Below are 24713 nucleotides of genomic sequence, written 5' to 3' on the forward strand. Positions count from 1 at the left end.
TGCTACGAGGTAGTTACAAAATTAAAAGGCCAATGTTATGAGACAGGACTGCAAGAATCAAATTTTAAGATAATATTCACTACATCTGTCAGGCTACAGTATTAGAAGATTAAAATGTTAAGAGGCATCTACCTCCTAATATATCTGGGAAAGCAGAAACAACAAAGAAATGGTTATAAATACAATACTTGTGCATCTAATTTTGTATTTTCTGCCACTGTTATGTATGATGTATCTAGTGTAGTGGCAGCACAAATGCAAATAACCAGAAAGCACCGAATGATCACGTATAGCTCACTGATCAAAATATGGTATATATATTATTTTGGATCAATTTTGGGGTTACTTATATCTACCCTTTTGAAATACAGGCTAAATACTTCAAAACAATACAATGAAACAGGTATACCTGGAACAGTGTTGTCCAATATAAATGCAATGCTGCCCCCAACGAACATTTCTGTGGTTAAAAGCACCCTTAATATCTGGTCCACTTCAGCAATGCCTACAAACAGTAATAAATTGTGGTCCAAAATATGATCAAAATATGCTTGATACATTTCTTCATTTCTCAAATTTATCTGTTATATCCCTCACTCTATTCCCCTTTAGAATAGGAAACGCTATATAAAGCACAGAAAAGAAAAGCAATGCAAGATATAAATGGATGAATGGATGAAAAAGAAGGGAAATATATAGTAGCTAAATCAGGCTTAGCCAAACACCCTTCCCTACATCACTTCAACCGTTCTGTCCTTATTAAACCACCCATCCATACACAGTGTCCATGCAGCATATCACTCCATACTCTGACTTTTGTTATTTAGATCTCACCTCTCTCTCTCTGAGGATTTCATCAATTTCATCCATCTGTGACTTTCTGGATCTTCCCCTTCCTCTTGACTCATTCGCACTTTGATTTGATCCCCATTCATTCATTTTAAATAATCAAACCACCACCGCTACATAATTCTAATATAATTGTCGTTCCAGGCTGATTCAACACCCGTTTTCTCATTTTGCTACATGAGTATCTTAAGCACTCCATTCCAACTGCACTAGCTTTTATGCTCACCTAATCTTCCCAACTCTCATTTCCATATAATAAAGTGAACAGTTGCATGTAGTCATTTTCACTTTTTGTGTTATTTATTCTTTTCAATATATGCTACCTGTAACCTTTCAACCAGCATTTGCATATCTTAAATTTCTCAATCTGTTTTTCCATCTTATTCCACCAGAACACACATTAGTTACATATCACTTTTTATCATGTATAGGCATAGCATGTAATTGTTCATCACATTTTCACTCAAACACAACTATATTGGGTTTTAACACATTAATTCCTCACTGCATCATAAAATCTAACATTCACAGGAAATCATTTGGCTTTGCTGCACTAAAAAAAACTATTAAGGTATATATTCCAAATTCATCTACCTCTACTATCACTCAAGTATTCCTTGTAGATTTATCAACATATTTATCTATCTATCTATCTATCTATCTATCTATCTATCTATCTATCATCTATCTATCTATCTATCTATCTATCTATCTATCTATCTATCTATCTATCTATCTAATTGGATTTGTATGCCGCCCCTCTCTGAGGACTCGGGGCGGCTCACAGCATATATAAACACATATTAAAACCAAAGAAACCACACACATTCTTAACTTCCATCCTTCCCAGAGTTCATACATGCACAAATTATATAACTCGAGCTTATTCACTTTGTCACATATTTTCTCTAAATCAGCAAACTTTCACACATTCATCCTTCTCTTAACTTGCTGAAGAGTAAAAATCTGATCTGCATAATCTCTGCTTAGGATAAAAATAAACTTGTATTTTTCAAATTATGCAGGTTGTCACCTTTTACATCTTTTTGATCTGAATTCTGCCAAACATTTCCCATGGTACACAAAATAAATGGTAGACTCTTAATAACTTTCCTTTATGAGCAGAGATTTTCAAACTGAGCTGTGGTCCTGTGGGGACCTAACCCTAACCCATCTACAGGATGCAGGCAGCATGTGAAACCACGGCCCCTCCAGTCCACGGAAAAACCTCCCCTCCATGGAACTGGTCCCTAATACCCCAAAATTTGGGGCCACTGCATTGGATATCAAATATTTACGGTAATATCTTTCTTCCTTAGTATATTCTCCATCTTAAAAGCTATTGCTTTTCATAACATTCAATTTCCAGACGCAACACCACTTTGATGATTCTTTTACTGTCCTTAAAATATGGTGGGCTTTCCTCCCTCTTTCTCTCTGTCTCAACTCAGTCCAGGATGCTGACAATGACATGTGAGATAGCAACTAGGAATTGCCACATGCTAAACGACCAACAAACCAGATCGTTATTTCAGAAGAATGGAAGAAAATGCAGTTGGTCAAGATGAATTGGGAAAGCCTAGTTCAAACCTCAAATAGCCTGGTATACTTTTGGTATATTTCTAGGCAAAGACTTGAGTTTTCAGTACCTGTATTGATAGCATTTGGACGTGAATCTAAATAGTTTGGCAGGGTAAGTCCAAAAAACATTGCAAACCCCAGGATGAAAAGATTGCGGGAGGAATTCATGTCCACAAACTGCAGATTGGAGAGACCCACTGCAGTGATCATACCTGCAGAAAGAAAGAAAACATTAAATAAATAAATATATTGTTGACACAGTGGTTAGAATGCAGTATTGCAGGCTAACTCTGCTCATACACCAGGAGTTTGATCCTGACTGGCTCAATATCCTACCTATCAAGGACTACTTCAGCTTCAACCGCAACAACACAAGAGCACGCAACAGATTCAAACTTAATATTAACCGCTACAAACTTGACTGTAAAAAATATGACTTTAACAATCGAGTTCTCGAAGTGTGGAACTCATTACCAGACTCAACCTCCAACATTTCTCCCTTAGACTATCCACGATTGAGCTCTCCAGGTTCCTAAGAGGTCAGTAAGGGGTGTACATAAGTGCACTAGTGTGCCTTTCGTCCCCTGTCCAATTGTCTTTCATTTATCTTATATATCATATATGGTATATTTTCTTGCTTTCATATATCTTCTCTATTTTTATATTTTTCTTTCTTTCTTGATTTGATTTGATTTGATTTGATTTGTATGCCGCTCATGTCTATTCTATATGTATTGTGTATTGGACAAAATAAATAAATAAAAATAAATAAATAAATGTTGATTCAGCCTTCCATCCTTCCAAGATTGGTAAAATGAGGACCTAGATTGTTCGGGTGCACTAGGCTGACTGTAAACCGCTTAGCAAGGGCTAATAAAGCACTATGAATATGAGTCTATTATCTACCACGTCTGCTGGAAGTTTGTTCCAAGGATCTACTACTCTTTCAGTAAAATAATATTTTCTCATGTTGCTTTTGATCTTTCCCCCAACTAACTTCAGATTGTGTCCCCTTGTTCTTGTGTTCACTTTCCTATTAAAAACATTTCCCTCCTGGACCTTATTTAACCCTTTAATATATTTAAATGTTTCGATCATGTCCCCCCTTTTCCTTCTGTCCTCCAGACTATACAGATTGAGTTCATTAAGTCTTTCCTGATACGTTTTATGCTTAAGACCTTCCACCATTCTTGTAGCCCGTCTTTGGACCCGTTCAATTTTGTCAATATCTTTTTGTAGGTGAGGTCTCCAGAACTGAACACAGTATTCCAAATGGGGTCTCACCAGCGCTCTATACAGCGGGATCACAATCTCCCTCTTCCTGCTTGTTATACCTCTAGCTATGCAGCCAAGCATCCTACTTGCTTTCCCTACAACCTGACTGCACTGCTCACCCATTTTGAGACTGTCAGAAATCACTACCCCTAAATCCTTTTCTTCTGAAGTATTTGCTAACACGGAACTGCCAATACAATACTTAGATTGAGGATTCCTTTTCCCCAAGTGCATTATTTTACATTTGGAAACATTAAACTGCAGTTTCCATTGCTTTGACCATTTATCTAGTAAAGCTAAATCATTTACCATATTACAGACGCCTCCAGGAATATCAACCCTATTGCACACTTTAGAGTCATCGGCAAATAGGCAAACCTTCCCTACCAAACCTTCCCCTATGTCACTCACAAACATATTAAAAAGAATAGGACCCAGAACAGACCCTTGTGGCACACCGCTTGTACCCTGACTCTGCTCAGAATACTCGCCGTTAACAATAACTCTCTGATGTCTACGCTTCAGCCAGCTGCAAATCCATTGAACTATCCAGGGATTAAGTCCAATCTTCACTAATTTATCTATCAGCTCTTTATGTGGAACCATATCAAAGGCTTTGCTGAAGTCCAGGTAGGCAATATCCACGGCACCACCTTCATCCAACACCTTTGTGACATAGTCAAAGAAATCAATGAGATTAGTCTGACATGATTTGCCTTCAGTAAAGCCATGGTGATTTGGGTCCAATAAGTTTTTGTTTTTTAGGTGCTGATTTATCCTCTTTTTGAGTAGAGTCTCCATCATTTTAACTACAACTGATGTCAAGCTAACTGGCCTGTAGTTACCAGCTTCTTCTCTACTGCCCTTCTTGTGGATAGGCACAACACTGGCCATTCTCCAATCCTCAGGAACTTCTCCTGTTAACAGGGATTGGTTAAACAAATCAGTCAGGGGGGTAGCAATGACAGATCTGAGTTCTTTAAGAACTCTGGGGTGGATGCCATCTGGACCCATTGCCTTATTTATCTTTAATCGTTCAAGTTCTTCTAAGACATCGGCTTCTAAGATCACTGGAGCTGAATCCGTACAGCTGGAAGCAATGCTATATCCTTCTATAGTATTATTTTGTAAGGTGTCTTTTGAGAAAACTGAACAGAAGTAGCTATTGAAATGGTCAGCGATCTCCTTATTCCCATTAATGCATGTATTATTCCCGGTACTAAGCTTCGTGATGCCGCAGTTTTTCTTCTTCTTATCACTAATATATCTGAAGAAGGTTTTATCCCCCTTCTTTACAGATTTTGCAATTTCTTCCTCTTTTGAGGCTTTAGCAGCATATATTATCTGTTTCACCTCCTTCTGTCTCATTTTATACACCTCTCTATCAGCTATACTTCCAGACTCTTTATACCTCCTATAGGCAGCCTTTTTTTCATTGACTATAGCCCTTACATCATGGCTAAACCATAACGGTTTCTTCTTCCTTTTACCTTTAATTATTTGTCTTACATACAGTCCAGTGGCTTTTAAGATGGCCTTTTTTAATACAGTCCACTGGGTTCTCGCTCCTGCCATTTTATCCCTCCCCTTTAATTCATTATCTAAATATTCCCCCATTGCATTAAAATTTGTTTTTCTGAAATCCAGTACTTTGGTTGCATTATAGGATTGCTCACAATGAGTTTTTACATCAAACCACAAACATAGATGGTCACTGCAACCTAAATTTTCTCCCACCTTGACCTCTGAAACCCAATTCCCATTCGTAAAAACTAAATCTAGAATATTCTCCCCTCTAGTTGGTGTCTTAACCAGCTGTGCCAGAGCTGCTCCTGTAAAGGCCTCTACTATATTCTTACTTTTGCATGTAAGGGCACTGGGGATATTCCAGTCAACATCAGGCATGTTGAAATCACCCATAACCACAATATCTCCCTTTACTGCCATTTGGGTAATTTCATCCACCATCTTGTTGTCATATTCCTCAGATTGCCCTGGAGGCCTATAGATCACCCCAATTCTAATGACAGAACCTTCTTTATTTTGCATGCAAAACCAGAGAGTCTCCAGATCTTGACATGTATTTTGAATTAGTGTTGTTTTTAGACTTTCTTTAATATAAATGGCTATTCCACCTCCCCTTCTCTCTATTCTATCCTTCCTATACAGTGTATATCCTGGTATGGATATTTCCCATTCATTAGAATCCTTAAACCATGTCTCAGTTATGGCAACCAGATCCAAATTATCTCTAGATATTATGGCCATTAACTCACAGAGCTTGTTGCTCAAGCTTCGAGCATTCGTGCACATTACCCGAAGAACATTATTTTCATTATTAGTTTGCCCCTTATCATCAACAACTACATCTATTTTATTTGCAGCTCCCTTTTCATAAGCTTCCAAAAACTGATTTATCCTCATTGGTCGGGGACAGAAATCACCCACATCAGTTACATCTCTGTCCCCTTTACCTAGTTTAAATGCCTGTCCAAAAAAGTTCTGAATTCCTCACCGAGCACCTGGGTACCTCTGTATGATGGATGCAAACCATCCCTCTTAAACAACTCCCTATTAGACCACCTACTGACATCATGACTTACATAGCCAAAACCTTCAGCTTTACACCACTGCCTTAAACAATTCATTTCAACTTTTTCCCTCAATCAGAAAGTTGATGTGTCACTTGACACAGCTATTTCTATAAATGACTTACCAAACAAAGTACAGAACATTCCTCCAAGGATGGGATCAGGGAGGGAGGCAAACAGAGCAGTAAATTTGCCAATGGTTCCTAAAATTAGCATGATCCCTGCACCGTACTGTACCACTTTCCTGCTGCCCACCTGTGGACAAAAAAGCAGTAGGTAGTACAAATAACCAACATACATTCATTATTAAGTATTACAGTTTGCCTCAAAGTTAGCTAGAAATACAGATTGGATTTGTCTGCCCATTGATCCCTTCCCAAGGACCTGGGATAGGCAGATATGGATGTTTGATGGAGTTACAGATATCATTGGAGAATGTAAGCTATTCCAAGTAAAAACTACCAAGTAAAAAAAGTACATTGTGGTTTGTGGCCCAATCAACCAGACATTCAGTATTACAATTGTCTGTTCAGAATAATATCAAATCACAGCTGCCAGTTCTTTAGCTGGTTTTGGCCTTCATGTGCACTGAGTTATTATTAATCTGTATGAGCTGCTGTTTCGGCTATCTCTACTCAACATATGCAGGTACACACTAAGCCAGAAAGGACCTTTTGCATTGAATACCATCTGGCACATACAAGCTTTAATTTTTTTCCCCCAATAGGGTTTCCAGAGTATTTTCTGAGCAAAATAAGAGCAGCAAACTCATTTTATTTAGTGCAACAATTGACACAGCTGCTGTCTCTGGTCAGCCCGCCTGCAAGCCAAGCAGAATGGTGACCCATCTGAGAGGAAATTTCCCATTCAAATTACACGCAGTGCACTTGGAGCAAAGCAGTGCAAACCTGCTTAAGTTGGTGTGAAACAATGGTCCTTCCAGAGGCCTTACTGATCCCCAGTTAAGAGAATCAAGAAGGTGAGTCGCTGTCTAATCCAAACCCTGGAGAACTACTACCAATCTGACATGGATGTTTTTCAGGTTAGCTGAATAGCCTGATCTGTCCCTGCAGTTCCTTAATTTTTAGAAAACCAACAATACTGTAAATTAATTTCTACAAAGGTAGCAACAATTCTGCATACATTAACTGGTCCCATGATATGAACAACTACGGCACCAAAAGTGGGCTACACCACCTTAATACTGGAGCAAAAACATCTGTCGGGAATCTGGAATGGCTTAAGTGCATCTTGTTTATTTATTTATTATTTATTTATTAGATTTGTATGCCGCCCCTCTCCGAAGACTCGGGGCGGCTAACAACAATAAAAAAGACAATGTGAACAGATCTAATATTAAAAATAATCTAAAAAACCCCAATTTAAAGAACCAATCATGCATACAAGCATACCATGTATAAATTCTATAAGCCTAGGGAGAAGGGAAAACAAACAACTTCAGAGTTCATCCTATGAAATTACCTCCTGATGCCAATATACAATCTATCTGTCCCACTTGCAGATTGTGCCCGGATGCTACATTATAGTGGTTCTCAACCTTCCTAATCCCGCAACCCCTTAATACAGTTCCTCATGTTATGGTGACCCCCCAACCATAAGTCTGGCACCAATTCTCCCAACAGAGCTTTAAGTGAATTGGCAGGAAGGTCAGAGGGATGCCTCCACTGTAAACGCCTGATTGGTCGGATTGTAAAAATATGTTCCAAGGCGCCAGAATAGAAGCTTTAGTTCCTAACACCATGGAAAATTGGCCTTTTCCCATGGTTTTAGGCGGCCCCTGTGAAATGGTCATCCAACCCCCAAAACAAACTACAAGGCTACAACCTGGGAGTTGAGAACCACTGCTATAAACTGAAGTCTTGTAGTTTCTCCCAGTGCACAAGAAGCAAGCAGCTATGTGCAAATCCATCAAAAGGCTAGAAACAGAAGATGCTGTCGTAATTGTGAAGAGTGGTACCTTGGTAATGCCCAAGACTCCAATATTCGGGCTGGAGGATGTAGAACCGTTGCCAGTGCCCAGCAACCCAGCAATGATACAACAGATTCCCTCTGTAAAAATGCCTCTGAGGGGGGGAAAAGAAGAATCTTCACAATTGTGTTAGATGTTCCAGGTCTCTCTCTCGTGCAATAAACAGAAATGGAAAGCAGGTTGGAAGTAATTGTTTTTTCTGCAGTTCTGATTATCCTCTGAAGTCTGTGTCGGTCTTGTTGGGTTGCAGAACTGAACCAGACAGTTATAGAGGTGCAGATGACAGACTCAATGATTCCTCTGTAGAACTGTATCAGCAGCTCCTTGGGCAGTTTGAGCTTCCTGTGTTGGCACAGAAAGAACAATACTTTCTCCTGTTGATCATAGCTCTTGGGGATGTCATATGCAGGTAAAGCCACATCCTATTGGGATCATCAGAGGAATCGAGCACACAGAACCATACTGCCAGAGGTGGGTTCCTACCGGTTCTGACTGGTTCTATAGAACCATTAATAACTTGGCGGCCTGGGTCACTGGAACCATCAGCGAGCTAGGTCTGCCATGCCCAGTTCTCTCAGTGGCGCCAGAAGCAGCACCCTCTTGTTTTTTGCTTCTGCGCATGCACAGAAGCTTTTTTAGTACTGCACATGTGCCTGCATGGTGTTAACATTCCAGAACCCACCTCTGCCTACTACCCACCCACAGGCACTCACTGAGATAACAGGTTCCCGGGTTAGATACCTTCCTAAATCCTTCTTGCCTGATGGCCCAGTCTTCCTGGGCTAATATCCCACCTCCTGCTTATAATCACAAATGAACCATTAGTGTTTCATACACCCCACAGTGTTCAGCATTATCAGTTCTGAATGTAACTGCACCCCTCTCTGTGCATGCATTAAAAAGAAAAGGTCCATCCTAGAAGAAAGGGTCAGTTAAATATTCCAGTCAATCTGTGAAGCAGCCTGAGATAGTGTGGTGTAGGCGAGGCTACTGTGCATGGTGTCTACTGATTCCCTGAAAGATTTTCAAAAGAAACCCATGAGAGACATTTTTACTCTTAAGTTAGATTTCAAATAATGATCACCAGTTTTTAAAGAAAGGAGCAGTTCTAACATTTTGCTTTCAGCAGTGAAACAAATCTGATCTCTTGAAACTGTTCCGACAGCCACTTCGACCTACTAGTCTGTGTTGTTGGTTATGCTTACACGACAACCTTGACCAGGTCAACTGCAAACGTCACAGCTGTATTTGCACAATAAGGTACCCTTTATTGCTGCAATAGTGTCTTGTAGCAAAGTGGAGAAATTGTTTGTTTTGATAGCTGACTTAGTAAATCCTGTGAACCCAGCCTCCTTATATGTTTACAGTTCAGGGTAGTCTGGATACCAAGAGAGCAAATTAATTTAGAAACCAGGTGAGTTGTGTGGCTATTTGTGTTGCATATTGATCACAGTTTTAATCAGTAAAGTGAGGTAGCAAAGCTGTTCTGCCTCATACCAGTTGTGTATTGTGAATGTCAGAACGAAACATGCAGGAGAAATTGAAGAGTTTGGGCATTGCAAGAATTAAACTCCCTAAAACGTCACCTAAAGAGTGATCCAAAGGCAAACATAGTTGAAATTCTGAATCTTGGAATAATGGTGGTAATGTGACCCATATTTTTCACAGTCTAGAAAACCTTGGGACAAGGATCTCCAAAGATTGGGCAGAGTACGACAAAAGGAAGGCCTGGTGAATATGTTAATGAGGCAGTGAGCTTCCATAATGAAAAAAAAAAAACTTAAATATTGGAGTAAAGAAATCAGCATTTGAAGTGCACCAAAATGGACATTTTTTATAACCAAGTTTTGCTAATTTCCCCCCTCTGACTTTTGCCACGACAAAATGAGAAATCATTTTTTCTAAGAGCCTCATCACCTCGAGGCTCGACTTCTGTAACGCTCTCTACATGGTGCTACCTTTGAAAAGTGTTCGGAAACTTCAGGTCGTGCAGAATGCAGCTGTGAGAGCAATCATGGGCTTTCCCAAATATGCCCATGTAACACCAACACTCCGCAGTCTGCACTGGTTGCCGATCAATTTCTGGTCACAATTCAAAGTGTTGGTTATGACCTATAAAGCCCTTCATGGCACCGGACCAGAATATCTCAGGGACCGCCTTCTACTGCACGAATCCCAGCGACCAGTTAGGTCCCACAGAGTGGGTCTTCTCCGGGTCCCGTCAACTAAACAATGTCGCTTGGCGGGACCCAGGGGAAGAGCCTTCTCTGTGGCGGCCCTGACCCTCTGGAACCAACTCCCCCCAGAGATTAGAATTGCCCCAGCCCTCCTTGCCTTTCGTAAGCTACTTAAAACCCACCTCTGCCACCAGGCATGGGGGAATTGAGATACTTTTCCCCCCTAGGCCTTTACAATTTTATGCATGGTATGTGTGTATGTATGTTGCTTTTACAATAGGGGTTTTTAACTGTTTATATTGGATTGTCATATGCTTTTTACTACTGTTGTTAGCCGCCCCGAGTCTACGGAGAGGGGCGGCATAGAAATCCAATAAAATCAAATCAAATCAAATCAAATTTAGCTACTGAAGTATGCTCCTCCAGTTTTTGTAGAAATGTGATTAAAATATTACCTTTGTTTCATCAGTGTAAAGCAGAACAGACACTTATTAAAAATTTAGACATCTTCTCTAAGCCAGATGCACCCTACCTATTGATGGCGTGGACTGGTGGCGGGGGAGCGCCTGCAAGTCGGGCACAAGCATAATAATCTCCGATGGACTCGATGATGCCAGATAATGTAGCACTGAACATTCCCAGCACAGCAGCCGCAGTCACTGTGGGCATCCCCCATTGACCTGGGAAAGCAGACAACACAACGAATATCAGCTGGGCTATAGAATGTTGTTTTTCTATGAGGAGCAAAGGTTGAAGTCGAATAAATAAAAACCAGGAAGCCCAGATCCCTCTTTCTCTGTGCGAGCATCTCTCTCAATCACACTCAAGTACACACCATAGAAACATAGAAACATAGAAGTCTGACGGCAGAAAAAGACCTCATGGTCCATCTAGTCTGCCCTTATACTATTTTCTGTATTTTATCTTAGGATGGATATATGTTTATCCCAGGCATGTTTAAATTCAGTTACTGTGGATTTATCTACCACGTCTGCTGGAAGTTTGTTCCAAGGATCTACTACTCTTTCAGTCAAATAATATTTTCTTCCGGGGGCGGGTCTACGGCGAGCAGGCGTGCGAGAGCAGAGCTCCGCTCTCCCAAGCCTGATTTTGCAGTTCGGGGGGTTGAAATTTGGCAGAATTTCAACGCAACCACGTTGGAGAGGTGGCTGAAGTAGCGAGGGTTCCTCCTAGCACGGAGGTGTGAAGCAAGCACCCCGTGTGCAGGAGTGAGAACCTCGCAAACCTCGAAGCAAGAGAGTCACCAAACAACATGGTGACGTTAGTGCTGTGACAGCCCAGCGTAACAGAGGAAGCAAGAGAGTGTAACTATAATCCTATTTACAAAGAAGAAGAACCCAAGTATGATGACAAAAAATTATAGTCAAATTAATGGAAGATTAAGTTAAGAGAGAGCAGTAGCGTGGGACCCACCAAAGTTGGTTAGCGGCTACTCAGCGGTGTGGGAGAAAAGACAAAAAAAAAAATTCTACTGAGAAACCTGGAAGACCCGGAAGACGTTTGGAGTTAAAACCTAAAACAACAGGAGTGGACTAACAAGCACCCCGTGGAGGAGAAACCTGAAAAACAACTCTAATAACTTAACAACTGTTTGTGAGTTTTGTGACTGAAAGAAGTCTTGTGACTGAAAGAAACGGTGGAGAATACTAATTTTTGAAAAAAAAAAGAGCCAAACGACGGAGACTGCAGGGACTACGGAATCAGCGGAAACAGCGGTAGTGACGGAGACACGGAGATACGGAGGTTGCTGAGAGATCGGAAAAGGGAGGAAGTGCTCCAGAGTTTAAAGAAGTTTAAAGAACAAACGGTAAAGATCTGAGGTCCACGACCAAAGGAATAAATAAACAGCAGCGGTGGAGTGTGCTTGGAAGTGACGAAGGAGCCTGCAGAAGCTGACAAGATAAGCGGGAAGAGTCAAAAGAAGGTGCAGAGAAGAGGAACATTGTGGGAGGAGGAAGTCAGCTTAATTAAGCACTTATTTATATCTCTTTTCTCTCCTCTTTACCTTCCCTAAATCAAAAAAACTGACTAACTGATTTACTAATTAACTTTCTCCCTGATTAACGGATTAACTGATGACTTGCTATTTATAGCGGAAGAAAAAGAAATTTGACCGAACTTTGATTGAACTCTGATTGAACCTTGATTGAACCCTGATTGAACTCTGATATACTGAACTTGAATGTCAACTTAAAAATCTAAGGACGAAGAATTAGGTAAAACCCCACAACAAATAGAAAGGTTGATTATTAGAATATATATATTAGCTTAATAATATTAATATTACTATTGAATATATTGAATTACATTGTATGAATTATACTGATCTATTGGAGTAAAGGAAGAGGGGGGGAAAAGGGGGGGAATATAAGAAAAGAACAATAACAATAACAGCTCATCAACAAGTAGCTCAATATTAAAAGTCTAACTGCGCATTATATACCTTAAGTCTAACTATATATTAGACTCATCTGATTCCAAGAAAATATTAGACATTCAAGTTAATAATCAATTAAAAAGATTAAAATGGCAACTTTCCAGAAATATACAAAAAAACCATCTGGCTCCCCCTCAACCCAAAAATCAATAGTTAGCATGTTAGCAACAGAAAAGGCCAGCAGTACTGGTAATATTAGCAACACCCCACAAACAACGCAGGAGGCATTAATGGCAATTCAAGAAACAATGCTCAAACTGGAGGAAAAATTAGATAGGAACCATGAGGCAATGAGGGAAGATATGCAAAAAATGGACAATAAAATTGAAATAATCCATCAAATTTTGGAAAAAAATGAAAGGAGAATAGAACAAATTGAAAAGAAAGTAGAACAAAATGACAAAAAAGTAGTAACAATGGATGATAAATTGATGCAATTAAATAGAGAGTTAGAAGAATCAATAATTAATTTTGAGGTCGATAGAGCAGAATTTTATGTCAGATTCCAAAATGTAGAAGAAGAGAAAGATGAGAATTTAGTAGAGACAATGACAGAAATGATAGCTAATATATTACAAAAAGATAAACAAGAAACAGCTAATGGAATAGATGAGATTTACAGGGTGAACACTAACTACGCCCGAAAACATAAGCTTCCTAGGGAAGTACACGTGAGATGTGTAAAAAAGGAGATTAGAAATGAAATATTGAAAATTACAAAAGACAAAGCAATAATTCATAATGGGAAGGAAATCAGAGTTCTTAAGCAAATCCCAAAAAAATTAAGGGACAATCGAAGGGGATACCGACCGTTGGCAGATTTGTTAAATCAAAGTAAAATTACCTTCAGATGGTTAATTCCGGAGGGGATGCTTATCACATGGAAGGGGAAAAAAATAAAAGTAAATAACGAACTAATGGCACAGGAATTTTATGATGAATTAATAGCGGAAGAGAGGGTGGAAACAGGAAGTCAAAAAGAGATAGAAGAACCCCAGGTAGAATCAGATAGCGGGAAAGAAGGAACTTCTAAAGATATAGTACAGGAGGAAGAAAGAATATTGACAAGAGCACAGAAAGAAAACAGGACAAACAGAAGACAAATAAGGAATTAAAGGGGGATGGGAACAGAAATTAAATTAATCTCAATTAATGTAAATGGCTTAAACTCATTTATGAAAAGAAATAGTATATTCAATAAATTACAAAAACAAAATTTAGACATGGTTTGTCTACAGGAAGTACACATTCCACAAAAAAATGAAAAGCAATTAGAAAATGAGAAAATTGGGAAAGTATTTACGTCCTTATCACATAACAAAAAAAGAGGGATTGCAGTTTACGTTAAAAAAGAATTAGATCCAAGGAAAATATATGCAGATAAAAAGGGAAGAACTTTAATCATGACAGTTAAAATTGTTAATGTAATTGTATCATTAGTAGTAATTTATGCACCAAATAAAAATTTAAAAAAATTCTTCTATAACTTGCACCAGAAACTGATTGAATTAGAAGTAGAAGACATTTGCATGATAGGTGACTTTAACGGTATTATCGATCCCATTAAGGATTACAAAAGTGCTAATAAAAATCGATATAAAAAAAGAAAAGTACTGCCAAAAACGTTTGATCAGATGTGTGAAGAATTAAACCTGAGGGATTGTTGGAGAACAAGGAACCAAAATAAAAAAGAATATACATTCTACTCCAATGCGCACCAAAGTTGGTCTAGGATTGATATGGTGTGGGTTAATAATAAGATAGGAAACTTAATAAAACGAATTCAAATTGATAAAAACGATTGGGCTGATCATAACCCAATAAAAATTATATGGAATGAGGAGGAGAAAAAAAATAGGAGTTGGAGATTAGATCTACAATTATTAAAAGAACAAGAATATATAGATTGGATTGAAAGAGAAATGAAATTATTTTTAAAAGAAAATAACAATCCAGATACCTCCCTCCAGAATTTATGGGATACAGCAAAAGCCTATCAAAGAGGCTTAACAATAGCCTATAAATCAAGAAAAAACAAGGAAAAAAGACAAAATCAAAAAGAGTGGATATTTAAATTAGGAAAATTAGAAAAAGAATCCCAAAAAGACCCAGGAAACCCAAATATAAGGCAACAAATTATGCTGATAAAACACAAACTAGAATTAATAGAGATAGAAGAAGTAACTAAGAAACTAAGAGAAGTAAAACAAAATCAATTTGAGCACGCAAATAAACCTGGCAGATGGCTATCGTATAAATTGAGGAAAGAAAGAGAGAAGAAATTAATCCAACAATTAACAGATAAAAAAGAAATAACACATTACCAGTTAAAAAAAAAGAAAGAAATTGCATTAGAATACTATAAAGAATTGTATAGTGAAGAAAATATTAAGGAAGAAGATATATTAAAATATTTAGAGACATGTAAAATCAATTTAATAAGTAAAGAAGATAAAGAAATATTAAACAAAGAAATAACAAAAGAAGAATTGGAAAGAACAATTATGAAACAGAATAATAATAAAACACCAGGCCCAGATGGCTTCCCAATTGAATTCTATAAAGCAACATTCCATGTAACGGGAGAATTATTATTAGAAATTTATAATAAAATGTTAACGAACGGAGAATGCCCGGTATCATGGCAAGAAGCTAACATAACGCTGATACATAAAGAAGACACAGATCCAAAGTATATTAAGAATTATAGACCAATATCTCTGTTAAACGTAGACTACAAAATTTATATGGCAATAATAGCAGACAGATTTAAAAAAATATTAAACAAAATAATACACTCTGATCAGAATGGCTTCTTACCTAACAGACAAATTAGAAATAATATAAGAATTACATTAAATATGCTAGAATATTATGAAAGCCATAATGATAAGGAGTTTGCAATGCTATTTTTAGATGCTGAGAAAGCCTTCGATAACCTCAATTGGAACTTTTTCAAAAAATTAATAAATATTATGGATTTAGGAGAGAACCTTGAAAATACAATAAATAAAATATACTCCAAACAAAAGGCAAGGATAATTATAAATGGAGATTTAACCAATACATTCGATATTAAAAAAGGAGTGAGACAAGGCTGTCCACTATCTCCCTTAATATATATAATGTCTATAGAAATACTATTAAACCGAATTAGAGGGGAATCATCAATTCAGGGCACCCAAATTAAACAACAAATTTATAAAACACAGGCCTTCGCTGATGATCTGGTCTTCTTCTTAGAGAATCCAGTTAGCTCAATGATATATTTAGTAAAAGAATTAGAGAACTATGGGAAAGTGGCCGGCTTAAAAATAAATAGGAACAAAACTAAAATATTAACCAAGAATTGTAATCAAGATTTAAACAAATTATTAATAAAAGAAACAGGTTTTCAAATAGAAAAGAAAATTAAATATCTAGGGATTTGGTTTACGACAAGGTATTCTTCACTGAAAGAACTAAATTATACAAAATTATTAACAAAAACAAAAGAAGATTTAGAAAAATGGTCAAAGTTAAATCTATCCTTAATGGGAAGGATCAATACAATAAAGTCTAATATACTTCCAAGGTGGCTCTATCTCTTCCAAACAGCACCAATACAACTAAACAAATCGTTCTTTGCTAAAATAAATAAAATAATTTCTAAATTTATCTGGTGCAATAAAAAACCTAGAATAAACATGAAAGCCCTACAAGATTTAAGAACAAGAGGAGGATTCGGTTTACCCAACTTAGAAATATACTACCAAGCCACTAAATTACTGTGGATTAAAGAATGGGTCAACCTTGAAAATCCTAGAATTCTAACAATAGAAGGCCACGATATAAATGAAGGATGGCACGCACATTTGTGGGAAAAAGAACACTCAAAACATTCTCACTTTAAACAACACCAAATTCGGAATACACTATTGACATACTGGCGGAAAGTCAGGAAAAAATACTATAATGAAATTCCCAGATGGCTATCCACTCTAGAAGCTCAAATTCATCCAAACATAATAAGCCAAGAACAAAAAATAACCTACGAAGCCCTATTAAACACTAAAGGAAGTCTTAAAACTAGAGAAAGACTTAAAGAGGAAGGTATAGTAATAGATTGGCTTCCATATTACCAAATTCAAAGCAGATATAAAAGGGACTTGGTACAATTTGGAATATGTAATAAACAAAATGAAATAGACAAAATATTGACAGGATCTGACAAAAAATTTATAACTAAAATGTATATTTATCTATTAAACTATGAAAACATTGAAGAAATTGTTAAACCTAACATGATATCTTGGATGACCAACTTTGGATATGCAATTCAGCTAGAAGACTGGGAAAAACTATGGTCAGTTAATTATAAGATGACTTTGTCAACACCATATAAAGAAAATCTTTATAAAATGTTCTTCCGATGGCATTATGCGCCAGCACGCCTAGCCAAAATGAATGTAAACATTAGTAACAAATGTTGGAAGTGTAAAAAAGAAGTGGGAACATACTACCACATATGGTGGCAATGTAACGAAGCAAAAAATTTTTGGATTCAAATTAGGGCATGGATGGAAGAAATATTGGGCTATAAAATTGAAATAAAACCGGAAATGTATTTATTGGGCATAATTAGAGGCAAACATAGCAAAGAAAATTACTACTTAATAAATCACTTACTTACTGCTGCAAGATTAGCATATGCACAAGTCTGGAAACAAGATAAGATTCCAAACAAAGAAACGGTAATTAAAAAAATATTAGACTGCGCCAAATTTAGCAAATTAACATACGAAATTCAAAACCAACAAAATAAGGACTATTACAAAGTATGGGAAAAAATTTACAACTGGGTGGAAATCAAGAAAAAGGTATAGTAAATAGAATTGTTAAAAAATAAATCTTGTAAATATATTAAGTGTAAATGTTTAATGTTGTATTGTTTGATGTCTAAATGTTTGTAAGTCATATAAAATAAAATAAAAATATATTAAGCCTAAAAAAATATTTTCTCATGTTGCTTTTGGTCTTTTCCCCCAACTAACTTCAGATTGTGTCCCCTTGTTCTTGTGTTCACTTTCCTATTAAAAACACTTCCCTCCTGGACCTTATTTAACCCTTTAATATATTTCAATGTTTCGATCATGTCCCCCCTTTTCCTTCTGTCCTCCAGACTATACAGATTGAGTTCATTAAGTCTTTCCTGATACGTTTTATGCTTAAGACCTTCCACCATTCTTCTAGTCCATCTTTGGACCCGTTCAATTTTGTCAATATCTTTTTGTAGGTGAGGTCTCCAGAACTGAACACAGTATTCCAAATGTGGTCTCACCAGCATTCTATATAGTGGGATCATAATCTCCCTCTTCCTGCTTGTTATACCTCTAGCTATGCAGCCAAGCATCCTACTTGCACCAGCCCATATGAATTCTCTGACAAATTATCTAGACCTGTCTCCACGCTGAAGCACAGCATGAAAGATTTCCAGGGTACCAAAGGTAACAGTAGAACGTCTTGGGGTTCTACCATAACAGAGGTGGGTTCCTACCGGTCCAGTCTGGTGCACCGCTCCGGTAGTGGCCCACCAATGACATAACTTTGGTGCGAAGGCTCTGGTGCTGTCTTTGCCAGTCTGTGTGTGCTGCCATGGTTTTTTTGAATTTTTGGAGATTTTTCGGCTCTCTGTTCATGCGCGGAAGTAAAATTGGCCCTCTGCACATGCACAGAAGCAAAATCACGCAGGGGATGTGCGTGTGTGAAACATGGTGATGTGCACGCAGTGCACCAGCAGGAAAAGGTAAGAGGAACCCGCCCCTGTACCACAAGTGTGTATATATATAAGTGTATGTGTATACACAAACACACACATACAAGTTTAATTCCCCCTCCCCAAGGTCCATTTTAGGAAGGAAGCAAAGGGCAAAGGAATGCAAGAATGCAAACTGCTCTGAGTCTGAGGAGAATGGTGGCAAAAAAGTTAAATAAGGAAGGAAGGAAGGAAGGAAGAAGGAAGGAAGGAGGGAAGAAGGAAGGAAGGAAGGAAGAAGGAAGGAAGGAATGAAGGAGGGAAGAAGGAAGGAAAGAAGGAGGGAGGGAAGAAGGAAGGAAGGAGGGAAGAAGGAAGGAAGGAGGGAAGAAGGAAGGAAGGAAGGAAGGAAGAAGGAAGGAAGGAGGGAAGAAGGAAGGAAGGAAGGAGGAAGGAAGGAAGGAAGGAAGGAAGAATGTAGGTATATCATTTACCAACTGTTATTCTGGAGGATAAATGGGATTATTGAAGGTTAAAAGACAGGAGAAAACCTTTCTTTTTTTCCAGGTCCACCAAGATTTAAACTCTCACACATAGTTCCCTCTAAGCTGAGCAGTGAGCAATCGCTCACTTAAAAATCATCATCAACTCAGAGTTTTCCAAACCTGCCCAGAAGCCGAGAGGGAAAGAGTGAGAGGGAAGGAGAGAGAGAGGAAGAGAGGAAGAGAGAGAAACAGATAGAAAAAAGAGAGGAAGGAAAAAAGGAAGAAAAAGAGAAAGAAAAAGAATGGGAGTAAGGAAGAGAGAAAGAAAATCAAATTCTAGTTTGAAACTAGCTCAACTATTTAAGTGGCATTTCGATATTAATAGAGTTGCCCTATTATGAGCTCACTGCTATAGACACACAGTATTTATTTATTTGTTTGTTTGTTTGTTTGTTTGTTTATTTATTATTTCTGTGCCGCTCAGACACTATACTTTTCCGCCCAGCCCCCCAAAAAATTAGAGGGAACACTGCTCTCACATGCAACTCATGTCTTGGGAGATAGGTGGTGACAGGAGGTTTTTGGGACAACAGAAGGCTCTCTCAGGAGAATGTACTCTGCCATTCAGGCTGTTTCTGGAAGGGCCTGGTTGCAGGATGGGCCTTAGCACATCAAAGGCAACTATTCCATCGCTGGCTGAACTGCTAATCCATGCCTGTCCATCAGCCCAGGGGAGATCTCTTCCATGGAAAGGGAGCATGTAAGAGCCGATAAAAGAGGGAAGATCCTGCCCACTCTCATACAATAGGCAAATAAAAGAGAGAGAATAACAGGAAAGGAGGGGTTGGAGATCCGAGGGCATCAGACCTGTTATCAGTGCAATCTTGTGTGACTTAGTATTTATTTATTCGATTTTTTATGCCCCCCTTCTCCTAAGACTCAGGGCGGCTTACAACATGTTAGCAATAGCACTTTTTAACAGAGCTAGCATATTGCCCCCACAATCCAGGTCCTCATTTTACCCACCTCGGAAGGATGGAAGGCTGAGTCAACCTTGAGCTGGTGATGAGATTTGAACCGCTGACCTTCAGATCTACAGTCAGCTTCAATGGCCTGCAATACAGCACTCTATCTGCTGCGCCACCCCGGCTCATTATGTCATGTGGGTGCATATTCCATTGCTCCCTCCTAAGATTGGCATGAGGTGAAGAGAACTATGAGGCCAACTTACAGGGGTAGGGAAAGCGGAACCAAGGAGCAATGGACATGATTTCTCCTCTAGCATCTGTTCTGGCCTTGAATCCGTAGGCACTGGCATCCCGAGGAAACACATCCGTCACTGTCAGAATGTAACAAAGCAGCCAGACCACCAAAATGGCTAGTATGATCTGAAGAGGAGATACGGAAAGGAAGAACACTATCGTAGGCCAGCTATATACTTCATGCCTATTCCCCTCAATATGTATTGTGTATTGGACAAAATAAATAAAAATAAATAAATAAATAAATAAATAAATAAAATATCCACACTGAAAGGAAGTCAGAAGGCAGCTAGCAACTGTATTCCTACCATGGGTCTCCAAACTATTGTCCATCTACTCTGCTACTCTGCTTAGTTTTCACTTTTGAGACTTCTGTAATCCAATCCTGGGAGTATTTATACTGCAAATAACTCCCACAGAGCTGAGGGAGCATTATTCCTGGAGAATTGTCTAAAATTGCAGATTGAGAATTTTAAAAATTCAAGAATGCAGATTTGAGTATTTAAACCAAAATCAAACATTTGTGAGTGAAGAATCTCTTGTACACTCCTTCTCCTTTACTCCTAATAAATGTACACAATTGATTGGCAAAAGCTTTTATAATCTCCCTCTCCTTGTTACATTTAGTTTTAATTAATTCACAATCTCTCTTTTGTCCTGTTTTGCCGCCTTGTTGCATGGGAAGTTTCTGAGTGAATTGGCCTTTATCATGGATAAGAGAGAGTACTGCATGTGAATGGGATTATTTACACATGCTCAGAGTAACCTTTTACATAGGGGAGAGAATAAACTATTCTTGCCAAGTGATGCAACTGGGGAATCTGGCAGGATAAAAATCAATTCTGACCAATTTCTTTTTGGGGGGGGGGAGAGCATACAAAACGTAAAATGATGACTTTCTCCTTACTGGAAACATCTTGAAGATCTGTACCCGGATCAAAATGCAGCCTTTCCCATATTTATATCCAGGAAGGAGAAAAGAAACATTTCGTAGGTATTGAGCAAACAGAACAATTAAAAAAATAGACCTGTTCAAAGGAGAGAAAAGACACAAATAAACAGATTAGGAGCAATTGGATGCAAAAACCCTGGGATCAATTCATATACAGTGATACCTTGTCTTACAAACTTAATTGGTTCCGGGACGAGGTTCTTAAGGTGAAAAGTTTGTAAGACGAAACAGTGTTTCCCATAGGAATCAATGGAAAAGCGATTAATGCGTGCAAGGCCAAAATTCACCCCTTTTGCCAGTCGAAGTACCCATTTTTGCACTGCTGGGATTCCTCTGAGCCTCCCCTCCATGGGAAACCCCACCTCTGGACTTCTGTGTTGAGAATCCCAGCATCGAAAAAATGAGCGCTTCACTGGCAACGGAAGTCCGGAGGTGAGGTTTCCCATGGAGGGGAGCCTCAGGGGAATTCCAGCAGCACAAAAACGGGTGCTTCGCTGGCAACGGAAGTCCGGAGGTGGGCCATCCCAGTGGCGGCGGTGGGTTTGTAAGGTGAAAATAGTTTGTAAGAAGAGGCAAAAAAATCTTAAACCCCGGGTTTGTATCTCGAAAAGTTTGTATGACGAGGCGTTTGTAAGACGAGGTATCACTGTAATTTCAAATTCAATTTATTGGATTATACAAAGGTAGTTATTTATCATGCATTTATCATTGTCTAGGCCTTTCCTTACACAAATCTGATACCTTGCTGTTATATTAGGACTACACCAAATACTACTCCAAATTCCAGCCAGCAGAGCAGCAGCTATGCTTGTTAGAAATCTTGGGAAGAAAATTATTTGGAGGGCATCTGATTAAAAGAAGGCAGGTTCTGCAATTTTTAATAAACCACCAGTTGGATCAACAATCTGTCACATAAACTGGCCCTGCTTTTGCCCTGGGTTGACAACTTCAGAGAGCATCTGATATGATTTTCTGATTTGTGCTGAGTAATTTCACAAAAGTATTTCATTCCCTCCTATTTATTTATTCATTATTATTTATTAGTTAAGCTTATATGCCACCCACTCCTGAAGGATTCTGGGCAGCTTCCAATAAATAAATGTATAAAACAGCATAAAAACATTAATAAAAACCCCACCCAAACATACATACACTCACTCTCACTCCTAGCCAATCTAGGTTCCATTCGCTTAGCGGTTCCAGGCCTGCCGGAAGAGCCAGGTCCTCACGGCTTTGTGGAAGGCCGGTAAGGTGAAAAGTCTATGAATCCCTGGAGGCAGTTGGTCCCAGAGAGTCGGAGCCCCCACAGGGAAGGCCCTTCCCCACAGGCCTGCCAGTTGACATTATTTGGCTGACGGGATCCAGAGATGGCTGACTCTGAGCTCTTATTGGTCGCTGGGAAGTGTGTGGCAGAAGGCGGTCCTGAAGATAGTCTGGTCCTAAGCCATATAGGGCTTTCTAGGTAATAACCAACATCTTGAATTGCATTCAGAGACCAACAGGCAACCAATTGCATCTCATGGAGCTTCGGTGTTATATGGGTGTACCTGGGCACACCCATAATAGCTCACGCGGCTGCACTTTGTACCAGTTGTAGAACGCTTTTCAGGGGTAGCTCCATGTAGAGTGCATTGCAGTAGTCAAGGGGAGAGGTGATAAAGGCATGAGTGACTGTGCAGAGAGCCTTAGTCCAGATAGGGCCGCCCCTGGTGCACAAGATGAACCTGTGCAAAAGTCCCCCCTAGCCATAACTGAGAGATGTTGATCAAGGCTCAGCTGTGGATCTAGGAAGACACCCAAATTGCGGACCTGATTTGAGGGGGTTAATATTCCCCCCTCCCTGTTCTGATCTCTGGCTAAGGCCACTGTTAATTGGAATAAAGGCTTGCTAAATGCAGAGATTTGTAATAACAAAACATCATCTTTATTTTTCTTCCTTCTGTTACAAACTGCATCATCTCGGCACGCAGCCTCTCTTATCTCAGTTTTTAGTAGTCAAGGCAACATCAAAATTATGAAAGCATTCCACAAGTCATTCTAAGATTTATGGCTAGGCAGCGTTAGCCCAGAGTAATAAAAACTGCAATTAAAAGCACATAAAGCAAAGCTTACTTTCGGAGCCATGGAAAGACACCTCCATATTTCTTAATAGCAGATTGAAAACTCCACCCTTCTCTCCCGCTGACACCCGGACGTGATGAATTAATTACTTAATTAATTAATCCGCTCCTCTCCTTAATATTTCTTCCCTGACACTTGCTCCCTTTGTCTCTACAAGCATCTGAAAGAAGAATTTACCCATTGAATATCTGTTTCTCCTTCACTTGAATCTGAACTCATAGGAACGTCCTGTGGTTGGTCTCCTCCTCCTTTTTCTGCCTGTAAATCAGGCCCTGCCACCAATTCATAAACACTTTCTGAATCAGAATCTGCAAAATCCTCAAACTGAACAGGAATATACACAACTCTCCCCAGGACCAAGGAAGCACAATTGGTATAGTCCTTTAGAGGCATCGCCCATAGCCACTCAGTCTTGTCGGGGTTGAGTTTGAGTCTGTTAATTGCCAGCCAGACCCTCACAGCCTCCAGGCACCGGCACATCACATCTACTGCTTTGTTGGACTGGCATGGGGTGGAGATGTAAAGCTGGATATCATCAGCGTACTGATGATACCTCACCCTCTGCCAGTGGATGATCTCACCCAGCGGTTTCATGTAGATATTGAATGGGAGAGGAGAGAGGACCAACCCCTGCGGCACCCCACAAAGGAGGAGTCAAGGTGTCGACCTCTGTCCTCCCATTAACACTGTGAACGACCAGAGAGGTAGGAGGAGAATCACCATAAAACGGTGCCTCCCAGTCATCACAGAAAGATACCATGGTCGATGGTATCGAAAGCTGCTGAGAGGTCAAGAAGCACCAGGATAGAGGAGTGCCCCCCCTATCCTGAACTCATCCTCCTCTCAACCCTCAAGAGATTCATAATGTTCTCACCATGCCACTGTCCTATTTTTCTTATCATGCACACTTACACCAGTGATGGGATTCAATTTTTTTTTACTATCAGTTCTGTGGGCAAGGCTTGGTGGGCATGGCAGGGGAAGGATACTGCAAAATCTTCATTTCCTCCCCACTCCAGTTACTGCAAAATCCTTATTTCCTCCCAATCTGCTGGGACTCTGGAGATAGAGAATAGATGGGGCCGGGACCAGTCAGAGGTGGTATTTACCAGTGCTCCGAACTATTCAAAATGTCTGGTACCGGTTCTCCGAACTACTCAAAATTTCCGCTAGCAGTTCTCTAGAACTGGTCAGAACCTGCTGAAACCCACCTCTGACTTACACCCATAAGTGTGCCC

The 24713-nt window shown here is 39.2% G+C and overlaps 1 protein-coding gene across 1 annotated transcript in view; it reads right to left on the reverse strand.

Moving 5' to 3' along the window:
* Positions 1-24713, reverse strand: part of SLC23A1 (solute carrier family 23 member 1) — a 44559-nt gene that overhangs the window by 1511 nt on the left and 18335 nt on the right. The window contains exons 8-14 of the mRNA XM_070732710.1: positions 21310-21430; positions 20372-20528; positions 10996-11143; positions 8275-8380; positions 6422-6551; positions 2499-2642; positions 410-505 (exon numbers count right to left, since the gene is read on the reverse strand). Of these exons, the coding sequence (XP_070588811.1) occupies positions 410-505; positions 2499-2642; positions 6422-6551; positions 8275-8380; positions 10996-11143; positions 20372-20528; positions 21310-21430 (902 nt within the window). The remainder of the gene's footprint in view (positions 1-409; positions 506-2498; positions 2643-6421; positions 6552-8274; positions 8381-10995; positions 11144-20371; positions 20529-21309; positions 21431-24713) is intronic.

The sequence above is a fragment of the Erythrolamprus reginae genome, chromosome 1, assembly GCF_031021105.1.
Source record: "Erythrolamprus reginae isolate rEryReg1 chromosome 1, rEryReg1.hap1, whole genome shotgun sequence".
NCBI classification, from domain to species: Eukaryota; Metazoa; Chordata; class Lepidosauria; order Squamata; family Dipsadidae; genus Erythrolamprus; species Erythrolamprus reginae.